The 12266-nt window shown below is 37.2% G+C and overlaps 2 protein-coding genes across 4 annotated transcripts in view; one reads left to right on the top strand and one right to left on the bottom strand.

Moving 5' to 3' along the window:
• The window catches only part of rab3gap2 (RAB3 GTPase activating non-catalytic protein subunit 2), a 54843-nt gene extending 46546 nt beyond the window's left edge, over positions 1–8297 (top strand). For all 3 annotated transcript variants that reach the window (XM_003215990.4, XM_062972279.1, XM_008125863.3), the window contains exons 27-35: positions 537–603; positions 1412–1482; positions 2699–2734; positions 3756–3830; positions 4220–4438; positions 4692–4781; positions 4873–5091; positions 6216–6374; positions 7422–8297. In XM_003215990.4, coding sequence (XP_003216038.2) covers positions 537–603; positions 1412–1482; positions 2699–2734; positions 3756–3830; positions 4220–4438; positions 4692–4781; positions 4873–5091; positions 6216–6374; positions 7422–7565 — 1080 coding nt within the window. In that variant the 3' untranslated portion in view covers positions 7566–8297. The remainder of the gene's footprint in view (positions 1–536; positions 604–1411; positions 1483–2698; positions 2735–3755; positions 3831–4219; positions 4439–4691; positions 4782–4872; positions 5092–6215; positions 6375–7421) is intronic.
• A 754-nt stretch (positions 8298–9051) lies between these two features.
• iars2 (isoleucyl-tRNA synthetase 2, mitochondrial) overlaps positions 9052–12266 on the bottom strand; it is a 40525-nt gene continuing 37310 nt past the window's right edge. Inside the window, exons 22-23 of the mRNA XM_062972288.1 lie at positions 9573–9714; positions 9052–9393 (exon numbers count right to left, since the gene is read on the bottom strand). Coding sequence (XP_062828358.1) covers positions 9251–9393; positions 9573–9714 — 285 coding nt within the window. The 3' untranslated portion in view covers positions 9052–9250. The remainder of the gene's footprint in view (positions 9394–9572; positions 9715–12266) is intronic.

The following is a 12266-nucleotide window of genomic DNA, read 5'->3' as shown; positions in this document are numbered from 1 at the left end:
AACAATATTGGACAATTTTTGCTATTGAAGGGTAATTACAAAAGAGGCACGAAGTCTGTGAATAATATGTATGAAATACTGTTTCACAGATTATCTTTTCTAAAAGCAGTTATTTCTCTTTATCACTGTGTCATTTTTCACCATCTGTTTTTAAAGAATGTTTTCATGTTCTGTTTTAATGGCATACCTAGTTTCACAGACTTTTTCCATCTGTGTTTCTTCAGAGGGAAAGTTTTTGAAAAAGTACGGAACATTCCCCTCTGCTATAATAAAATTCTTCTTCAGTGTTTATTCCAAATATTATATCACTGCTTTTCATTATATGTATGTGTTTCAACCTGCAGCATATAGGAATCGGGGCTCTTAGATTTAAAAAAAAAACCCATGTAGTTGATATGTGATCAAAATCTGAAGTGTTAAATTGAAGTCTTAAAATGTTTCACATTTATCTTAAGTACTGATGTTCAGTTTATTAGCTTCACTTCAGTGATCAATTGTAACATTTTTCTGTCTGTCTTTTAATCCTTCGATACAAGGAAGCACGTTTTCTCACCAGGTCTATAGAACATCTTAGATGCATTGATAATGCTCATGTCCAACATGGTAAGTACAAAGAGGACTGTTGAATGTCTTATTGCAGTGAGATTAGTGTGCCTAGATTGTGTTTATCCAAGTTCCCTGATTAATCTGTGAAGGTTCCACTTGAAAACATTGACAGTCAGAACAGAATTTTGTTGTTTCCAAGCAATCTAGTTCTATTAAAAGAAGCTAAAAGGCAATCCATATCACTTGAATCCAGTCTCAAGAGGATATACCTTTAATAGATTTAAACCTCAAATAGAAAAGTAGACCTGTTGGGATGTGGATTGTGCCAGAGTTCATCTCCCCCCACATTCTTTTGCATAGCTGCAGTTTGGCTATTGAATCAATATTTGACAATTTGCTCATTGACAGACTGCTTCAACAGTTTCCTGCTCCCTTTTAAAGCAGCGTAATAGAGCTAGCTAGAAAGCTAGCTGTATTATCATCTGTCTATCCCTGTCTATTCCCACTTCTCCATCTATACTATCTATCATATATTCTCTATGTCTCCCAAGGAGTCAGGGTGGCTCATAACAAGTTTAACTGAAACGGTACAGATAAAAATGCAAATATTATATCAAAATATTAATATTCAGTCACATCCATATTAAAATCAAAACATAGTTACACAAATTGAAATATTAAAATACAGATGATTTTAAAAGCAAATTGAAGACACATCAGTTACAAAATACAGTACTTCCTCATTAAAAGCTTCTTGAGAAAGTGATGTCATTCCAGTGAAATGAAGGTTTTCTTACCATGTTGTTCAGATATTTCCTATCCAACCTATTTGGTCTTGGAGCTTAAATTCATATAATTGTTTCAGGAATTTCACTGATGATGTGGAACACATTCATAGTGAAAAGGCTTTCTGCTGCTACTTACTTAATGGACAAGGTAACTGCTACAATTTCTCTCTCTCTCTCTTTTTTTTTTTTGCAAAGTTGGGAAGCTGATTGTTATTCAGTTAAAACTTAGTTAAGTAATTGTACAAAGTTAGTTAGCAGATTGATTAATTCTAAATATATTTCCTTGTGATAATTCAGTTATGAAGTAGGACAATGCACTATTTAGATAAGTTACGCACACATTGTAACAGGTACTTTCTTCCAAGAAGCGTTCTTTTCTCTTAGTATAATATAACTTAGCGTAGTACCCTTAAAAGGTGGAATGGTTAAACTGCATAATCTATGTTATTGTAAAATTAGTATATAAACTGTGTATGTAATCAATGATATTGTAAAATTATATATTATACATGTGTTTCATAATGGAATTTAAGTTTAATTTAGAAAATATTTTAAATATACACAAATTAATAAACATAAAAATGCCTAGGGGTACCTGCCATAATTCCAGCTGACTTGTTTCTGGGATTTTGGCAGGAAGTTGGATGCTCCTGTCAGCACAGTCACTCCCAAGGAGGATATTTATCCCAAACAGAAGACACATTGTCTGGCATCCTGCTACATGCATGCTCTAGTTGAATACAAGCACGTGTGGTTTTTGAGTGATTGCAAAGGAAGGACTTCAACGTGGTCTTGTGCAGCAATCTTCACCTCTTATAAGTTCAGCTGTCTGTCGCTTTGCCTGGATTTGGTCACATAGTGGCTGGCAGAGAGTGGTGGTCTGCAGAGAAGTATCTGACTATGACTCTGAAGCCAGAGGCATGATGTTGAAGGCATACTTCAGAAATCCTGGTGCATTATGTCATTATGTCGTTTTTCAAAAATCAATGAAAATTTTGGTTAAACGACATGGGGAAGATATGTCTATTACCAAGAAAATTAGGATAGTGGAATAAAGAACTATTTATCAGCAAGAGGACTGACAGAGAAGTAGTCTGTAAATGTCTGTCTTGGTAGAACTTCATGCTATTTCTCCCATTGCAAGATAGCAGCCATTGTTGTGTTGCTAAAAGAAAAACTGCTAGAAAGGAAGCTTTAAAAATGAATGGATGGGATATCTCCTTTGGTTTGCGAGATTCACAGGAAATGGTGGTGGTATGAGGGGAAGGGAGCTCTTTCCATTCATTGGTGGGAACATACCAATATGTTGCACTCACTACTTTTTCATTACATTGATTCTTATTGAGAAAACTTTTCTGTAATAGGTTGGGAAAGCACCTAAGGATAGATTGTGCAGAAAGGTAAGTGTTTTTCCCCCACTTCTATATTTCCAAGAAAATGTGTAAGAATGATATATCTAATGGCATTTGTAGTCCTTTTAAAGTATTACTAATGTGATTAGAATATGTAAGGATGGGGAATGGATTAGTTCTACCCCCTGCATTGTTATTTTGGTGGATGGAAGATTATGGAGGATGGTGATGGAAAGAGCAGAGCCTCCCATATGCACAAAGTGATTTGACACAGAAGATTGAAGAGAGACTGCTGTTTTCATATTATTGTACTTCACGTGCAGTGAGGCAAAAGAAACTGAGGAGGGTTTCTTTCTTGGCCGTTTATTCTAACCACATTGATTGTGCCCAGACTGGCAGATTATGTCAATTTAGAACAGGGAATTCTTTCCAGTTCAAATTATGATGGTAGTTCTGGCCTGCTTAAAACAATATCACTGCCTTAAGCAATAATGTGTCCTTCCTTGTTCTGAATACAAGACATGAGAATTATGCTTGGCTACTGTTGATTACTGTTAATCTAAGGTCAAATTTAGGCCAAAAAGTTTTCTTGAAACTGAAGTGTATATGAGAGATTTTATATCTTTGCATAGAAATGACACCAGAAATAATTTGATTCAGATGAATATTGAATACTTTGATTTTTTAGTGTTAATGTAATTTAGTTATTTATTTGAAAAAATGTGCAAAGATACAGGAGTATAAAAATTAGTTTGATTCAGAGATTTCTAGTCGATCTTAATTAGCTTTCTTCAATAGTGTGTTTCAAATATATTAATGGGGTGGAAATGTTATGATCTTAGGAACAGTCTTAGAAATGTGTGCCTTTGTGCATTTATCCATATAATGTATAATATATACATGTGTGTGAGAGATTTTTTACTCTGTAGACATTTACCCCTGAATTAATCCTAATCATTAATTGGTTGCTTTTCTTGTGAACCCAGTATCTTCCATCCAGAAAACCAAAAATGCTTAACACTTCTATTCAGGAAAAAAATAACATTGCTTTTATTGTGTGATCATATAGGATGTAGGGATGAGCGATGCTGCAATGACATCTTTTCTTGGCTCTTGCTCGGATCTTCTTCAAACTCTCATGGAGGTAAATTCATGTCCTTCCCTCAATTAACATCTCATATTGTTTTTAATGGATTAATAATCTTTCATATGTTTAGGCAATGTAAAACTATTTGTTTGCAACAAAAACAAAATGTATTTCTTTATACAGCCTATGCACCTAATATCCCCCTATAAGGACCCTTGAACAGTATTTTTGAAAGTAAGGGGTAACAATAATATAAGTATTTTCATCTAAATAGAGCTTTGAATGAATGTTTACTGCTTTTATTTTTATCACCCTTAATAGTTTTGCATGACACTTCTTGAATTTCTTTTGCATCTTTTGTATTAAAAGTCCACTGGATGTGACAAACTTATAATTCAATTACTGTTTCAAACACGCTGCTACTTCTCTCTGCTTTCCTGTGATAGGCTGATGTCCGGAGTGATGAGATGCAGCCTCCTGTGCTGGACACAGAAGATGCTTGGGTGTCTGTGGAAGGACAGATCTCCTTGGTGGAGCTGGCCCTCGAGCAGAAACACATCCATTACCCCCTTGTCCAACATCAGTCTGTGCTCTGCACTCTCTTGTACGCAATTATGAAGTTTTCCCTGAAGAGTGTGAAGCCTCTCTCTCTCTTTGACAGCAAGGTATGTCTGCATAAGACTGCTGCAATTTCTTGCTACCACTGAGAACAGCAGAGGTCACTGTGAAATGTATATAGGACAGAGGTGGCCATTTGTAAGACTAAATTTCAAATTCATCCATTCTTGTGTGGGGTTTCTATTTCCTCATTTCTGCCTCTCAAAACACTTCAAAGAATAAATCAGAAATAGTACTATTCATTTTCTTCACCTTGCCCAAGTCCTTTAAAAAAAGTACTGTTGTGTTTCCTTCATGCAGGGGAAAAATGCCTTTTTCAAAGATCTCACTTCAATTCAGTTACTGCCAAGTGGTGATGTAGATCCTGCTCTGCTGTCTATACGGCATCAAGTAAGTTAGGTGTTTGGGTAGAGGGCATCAATAACATGGTAAAGCTAAACTGCTTTTGATGTGGTTATCTTGTTTCTCTCATCCATCCCAGTTCTTAACTAAACTAGTGAGTGCAGTGGCACAAGCCCACTCTTCGTCCCAGAAAACCAAGGACAGCCCAGAAGGATCAATTGCGGTGTCAGTGAAGGACAGAGATTGGCCAACCTTGGCTTTGGATTTGGCTCAGCACCTTCAGGTCACTGAGGATGTGATCAGAAGGCACTATGTGTGTGAACTGTACAATTATGGCCTAGATCACCTTGGAGAAGAGGTAAAGTTTAATGTGTAGCAATGAAATAATTTTCCCCCGGTGGAAGTTGTTTCCAAATATAAGGTCAGGCTGTACATATAGTGGCCAGCAGGCACCCAAAATGACCAAGACTGCCCTCCCCTAAAGAGGGAGCAATTTTGCCTTGCTTTCCCCTGCAACTGATTTTTAGACTCAAAGAGCCTTTCTTTAAATTATCTTTCAGAGAGAGGCCAAGTACAAAGTGTTAGTTTTGATCTTTAAAACCCTACATGGTTTGGGTCCAGGTTACCTACAGGATTGTCCTCTTCTGCACAACTCACACCTCAGGATACTGAGGTTTTCTGGGGGGCATTTACTCCAACCAGCCAGAACCTGACTGGAAACTATCACCCTGAGGACCTTTTCATGCCCCAACACTTTGAAATGACCTACTGGAAAAGATCTAACAGCTAAACTAGCTGTCAAAATTCAAGACGCAACTGGACACTCATCTCTTCCAGCAGGCCTACCCAGACAATTTTAACCTGTGAATATTAATCTGCATTTTATCTGTGGATTTAAACTCTGTGTATCATGTACATGTTTTTTCAGTAGCATCTCTTCTCTTGTTTTAACAATGTTATACTCTGCCTTGAGCCACAAGGAGAGGTGGGTAATAATGTATTATTATTATTATTATTATTATTATTATTATTATTATTATTAATAATAATAATAACAACAACAACATACAATAGAGTCTCACTTATCCAAGTTTCACTTATCCAAGGTTCTGTATTATCTAAGGCAGTCTGGCTTTTAATACTCACTGTTTTTGTATTAAATGTTGCAATGTTTTGGTGCTAAATTCATAAATACAGTAATTACTACATAACGTTACTGTGTATTGAACTGCTTTTTCTGTCAATTTCTTGTAAAACATGATGTTTTGGTACTTAATTTGTAAAATCATAATGTAATTTTATGTTTAATAGGCTTTTTTTCTTAATCCCTCCTTATTATCTAAGATTTTCACTTATCCAATGTTCCGCTGGCCTGTTTATCTTGGATAAGTGAGACTCTACTGTACTAATAATTTATTTTTAATATAAACATGAATGGCTTAGATTGCAGCTGATGTTGCAAACGTGTCTTCTAATATGCAGGCTATTCTGCAAGTCCATGACAAAGAAGTCCTTGCATCTCAGCTCCTGGTGCTGACAGGACAGAGGCTGGCCTATGCCTTGTTGCACACTCAGACCAAGGAAGGTATGGAGCTGCTGGCCAGGCTCCCTCCTACACTCTGCACTTGGCTTAAGGCTATGGTATGTTGCTTTGGCTGAGAATTGATCCTCTTCAATAAAGAGCATAGTTAGGAATAACTCTTAATTTGCCAAAGTTCTCATCTAATGCTTTCAGAGATGTTGCATACACAAAAATGCTGAAAATGTCTAGAAAAATCATTTTATCCTATATGTTTCTAAAGTAAAACTCTCTCAGCTGTTTATTGCACAGAAAGTGGTGCCAGCATTATGTGTTATAAAGGGATCAAATTATTCGTTCAAATTCCTTTAGTGTAAAGTTAATTTTTAGCCAAAGGCCTACTATGTGGCATGGAATCTGGACTCTTGAGGATACATATCTTGTTTCTAATTTTTAATAAAAAAATGATTTTATTAAATGATGTGACCTGTGCTGAACAAAATGTTTACTGTGGCTGCATATAACTGCAACTCCAGTCATTCCTCATCTTTTGTCATGTTGGCTGGAATTGCTGGGAGTTGCAATCGACACAATTTCTGTTCATGCTTTTAATACAGCTAATTAAAGTTTCATTGATTCCAACAGATCCAATTAACATAGATCAAACATTAGTTCACATTTCTAGTGTTGCTGAAAAAAAAATTGCCATGTCATTTGAAAAAACATACCTCCCTTTACAAACCCATTAGAGCTCTTAAGATCTTCTGGAGCGACCTTCCCTCTGTCCCACCACCTTCTTAGTCTTAGAAGGCTTCTCTTCTAAGAGAAGAGTGCCTTTTTGGTGGCTGCCCCAGACTTTGACAGTCACTCCTTAGAGAAGCCAGGAGGGCTCCATCCTTCATCCTCTTCCATTAGCAAGTTCTGTTCTTTATACATCAGGCTTTTAGTATTGTGTGGTGCAGTTTTTAGCGTTTGCATATAGTTTAAAAAAGGTTTAGTTTTTAACTTTTATTTTTGAATGTTATATTTATGTACTTTATATAGGTTTTAAGTGGCATTGTTTTTAAAAAGGTAGTTAGCCATCTTTGGATTCATTATTTTGAGAAAGATGGGATATAAAAGTGAATAATGGAAAAATAACCTAATAAGGCTTTTTTCTTTTATGGCAGGATCCCCAGGATCTTCAAAATGTAGATGTGCCAATTTCCACAACAGCAAAGCTAGTGGATAAAGTGATAGAACACTTGCCAGAAAACCACGGCCAATACAGTGTTGCCTTGAATCTTATTGAGGCAGTGGATGCTATGTCATGATGGCAACATTACCATTTCTGCTAATAGCTTGAAATAGATATCTAGTATAATTTAAGTGCATGGCTCTTGTTACAAACTGAAGCAGAACAATCTTGAGAAACCAATTTCACGTGACTTTTGTAAACTAATAACACAAGGATTTTAGAAGATTGTATCAAAATGAAATCCAACCTCAATGTGGTGGGTAATACCAGCAATCTGTCATCTCTGTACATTTGTCTATAACCCTAAATATTTATTTCTAACTTCAAGCACTTGTTCAGTAGTCTAGGTTTTAAGAACAGCATTGGTTCTGTTCAAATTAACATGTAGTTTTTCATGTGGTAATAGGAATTGCTGCTTTTTAAATGTCAATGATGGAAATTTAATCAGATCATGAGAAAGCAGAGCTCCTACATATTATGTATGCTGCTTAAGTGAGGTGTCTGGTTTTCAGACTTAACAGCTTGGTTGCTTTTAGTAAAGAAGCATACAGCACTGGATGATAATGTGTCTCCGTGAAAGGAAGAATCAATCCAGAAACAAGATATTCCTTCTCAGAAATAAAATCAGGAATCTAATTTAATTTAGAAATACTAGGTTTTTTGGTACAATTCCCATTGTTGTACAGCCTGTTGTAAAAACATTGTAAATTGTGTGCACTACTAGATCCCTTTTGTTGAGATTTCTGCTTCCCATACATAGCTGTCCAAATTACAAAGTATTAAAATTAAACTTGGTATTTTTCTGCGGCATGTTTAGTCTTCTATAGTAGAGACTGATTTTAGTTAGCTGTAACTTTCAAATAGACTGAATCTAAATAAAATCATAGATTAACGAAGTCAGGCATTTGTACCTCAAATGAGAAAAAAAGATTGAAGAATTCTGTTCTTTGTTGCCTCAGAAGGCAATATTAAATCAGTTCTACCATAAATTCAGGATAAGGATTTTAAAAAATGATACATGGATTTTGCCAGTTGAATTGGATGAAAGGGTTTTAGTTCATAGAAGTTGCTCAAATAGACCTCTCGGGGCACTTGCTACAGCGTCCATAGCCATAATCTGGCTTCCTGCAACTAATGTATTAGAACTCATTGCCTGAACTGAATATCCACAAAACATTTGTCAGGGAGCTTTGTTATGTGACAAGAGAAAACATGCAGGAGCCATTCTTTAAGTGTTGGGAGAATTGTTGTTTTCTTTTTTAAAAAATAACATGGAATTAGTGCAGTTGTACCTCTATTAACAGAGTAAATTTATTCCTGGGCATTATGTATTTAACAGAAAATTTGGTACTAGAGGTAGAAAGAGCATAAAGTAGTGTTAGGTTCCTAGAGTAGTTGAATATGTTCCAACTTTATTGTACAGCTTACTGCTGACATATTGCTACCAGCCACTGAAAGGTTCTGTTTCTCCTGTTTATTTCTTTGAATGCTGGTGCTGATCTATTCTCTCTGTGAAGTATTCCTTCTAATATGGAAAATAATTACCAAATATTGATGACATGTCATGGTAAGACAGCCAAGAAGCACTTTATTAAGTATACAAGCCAATATATATATACAGGATCCATTTTCAAACTTCTCTCCAGCTCACCTCCCATCTTCACAGAAGCAGTATGTTTTCTCCATATATACTTACACATTTTCCAGAAAAAATGAGTCTAGCTGCTTCCCTAATTGCATGACAGCCATTTCAAATGTGCATCATTTTCCATTGAGTATTTCCCTGCAACGTGCACAAGGTGTCTCTGTGGAATCTGCTGTGTACCTTCGGCAACGGAGGCATTTTAATTTGGCAACTGGTAGAACCATGACTTTATAGGTAGACTCTTCTCGGATATCACCACCTATTTTTTAAAAGAAAGATTCAGAAAGGACAAATGATTTGACTTGTAGGAGACCATTCTTGGTAGCCCACCCTTGAAACAGAAGATGTTTCTTGATGTAGTCTAGTCACTAGTTCACCTAAAATACTTCCATCATGTCTTGGATTTTTTAAGAATGGAGTGTTTCCTTCTACACTTACCTTCCAAGTTTATCAAAAATGTTCCTTCAATTATATCATCAGTTGCCATCTCACGAGGCACTTCAGTCAGCAGCGTTGTCTGTGATGCCATCATTATTTCATTTAGCTGGGATGTACTAGAACACTCCTCATGCTGTAGTACCTGCAGATGAATTATTGCCAGAACTGAGCCATTTGAAAAATTGGCTAAAAGTTTATGCAGTTCTGGGAGGAAAGCCTAGCTGTAGATCATGCTTGGTGTGGGAAGGGACATGTGAATCTAAGTAGTGCCTCATCACACTAGCATTTAAAGAGTGGTAAAGCATGTGTGCCCACTTTCAATCCTGTGGCTGCCTCATGCAGACTTCTGGGATTTGTAGTTTAGGGAGGGGCCTTTAAAATTCTCAGCTAGAGAGCTCCTGGGCCTCCCTAAACTACAAACCCCAGAATTCTGCAGGAGGCAGCAACCAGATTGAAAGTGAGTGAACATGCTTTAGGTACTCTTTAAAATGTTAGTGTGATGAGGTCCGTAGAACCTCTTTCTCTCCAACTCTCATCAACCTTTACTAGAAACATCAGGGAAGATGGGAGCTAGCGTCCATGAAATTTGAAAGCATGCAGCTTTCCTTTTTCTGTTTTAGAGAGAACAGTATAAACGGAATAAGTGAGAAATAATAAGATCTGATCAAAGTAAAATGTTTAGTCATCTATCTGCACATGACTATGATATTATTAGTCTACCTTCAATCTGAGATTTAATTGCTAGGAAGATTCTAAATGGTGAAATACTTTCTCTGACAATGATACTCATCACACTAAATGTGAACAGTCTAACTAATGATATCCCAACTAACAGGATGTCAATTTCATATTCTAATTATCTTCCAAACAGTACTTTTATCATACTTGATAATTTTATTGCAAATCAGTTCTAGGTAATACATTTTATATACCTGAAGAAAGATTCCTCCTAAATATTACTGTAGCAGCTGATCAGCAGTGACTAAATTGCACGGAGGGGTGATGGGCTTGCCACCTTTAGAAGTCTTTTTTATACAGAAGTTGGGTGGGTATCTGATCAGACTTGCAAATCTTTGTATCTGAAACTCATTGTATGAAGAGGGCAAGGGACTTCCTTTTTATTATTCTATTAGCCCTGAGAATAGTAAATACCAGGAAGGCATCAGATCCTATTGGACCATAGAAACTGAGCAAGCTAGTTAGTGTTGAGGTAATTTCAAGAAGCAGAAAGCATTTAAAATGTAAATCAACTAATAGCAGCTTAGCAGATCAGAAGCTTCTTGAGTGTAGCAGCAGAGCGAATGAGCGACAGCAATATAGGAGCAGAATCATGCATTAAAAGTTATGAAAGGCATTAGTCAAAGAACTAAAGGAAAGTAAAGGCCCTAGCTATCTTAACTACGAGGGTTGAATGAAAAGTAATGCCTCCACCTTCGTTGCTTGGGTTTGGATGGGAATCTATACACATAATAAAAGTGAAAAATGTGTATGTGGAGTGAAAAATGTGTATGTGTCCACTTACACAGACAGCCTCCCAACTCCACAAACAACTATAGTTCCCACTGAGCAGGAGACACCAATGGCCCTCCCTCCATTGATATGCAGGTTATACTGAGTGCCATGAACATGTATCCCAAACCCCGCCAGTGTCCTCCACAAACACCATTCTGCCCCCCACCCAAGTGAAGGCTTTCATGTGGGGACAATTTCTCCCAAGATGTTCTGATTTTCCTCCAGAATGGACATCCCAGGGTTCCTTAATTTGCATGAACCCGGCCACTGTCTCTACCGTAACCCTTTTCTATCCTTTCCCATGGCACGTAGTTAACAGAGGAATTGATCAGCAACTGAACAAAAGGTTTGGGGAGAACTCATCATGCTTTACAAGAGTTGTACTTGATCTACATCCAGAGAGCACTGTTAACCCAACCAATGATTAATCTGGATCAAACTTGCCAGAGATAATGGGACTGCAGTACTTTCACGGATACTGCGAACCCCACCAACAATGGACTGGGACCAAACTTGGCAAAGAGAAGCCCCATGACCAACTGAACATACTGCAAGGGTTAGTGGGAATGAACCTTGATTTTGGGAGTCCAGAAAGCACTGAATCCAGCTGATGTCAGATCTGGAGCAAACATGGCACATAGACCCATACAGGCCTGCTTTGGGGGTGATTGACCTCAGATCTGGGAGTTGTAGTTCACCCTGATCCAGAGAGCCCTGAACCCAGCCGATGATTGATCTGAACCAAATTTCAGTGATATTACCTAACATCTGAAAACAAATAATGATTTATTCTAATAACCCGGTCACCGCTAGGTCTCCAAGCTAGTATTTTAATAAATCAAACACAGAAATAATCCTTAGAATGTGGTCTTTAACTACCACTATTCACTTTTCCATATAATCAGACAATTGGATACATTTCTACCAACGATGAACAAGTTTTCTGAAGCCGTCACGGAAGAAGTCAACACTCTGTTTGCGCAACCAGCATCTCAGTTTTCTCAACGTCTTCATCAGAAGCATAATGATGTCCCCACAGATCTTCTTTGATTATCGGGAACAGATGGAAGTCAGATAGTGCTAAATCCAGACTGTATGGAGGATGCCGTACGGTGGTGAGATCCAGTCTCTGAGGTTCTGCTGTGGTGACGTGAAGTGTGTGATCTGACATTGTCATGCTGC

This window comes from Anolis carolinensis, chromosome 1 (genome assembly GCF_035594765.1).
Source record: "Anolis carolinensis isolate JA03-04 chromosome 1, rAnoCar3.1.pri, whole genome shotgun sequence".
In the NCBI taxonomy this organism is placed as follows: Eukaryota; Metazoa; Chordata; class Lepidosauria; order Squamata; family Dactyloidae; genus Anolis; species Anolis carolinensis.
The sequence above is the reverse complement of the archived record's forward strand: the minus strand, read 5'-3'. Positions and strand labels throughout refer to the sequence as shown.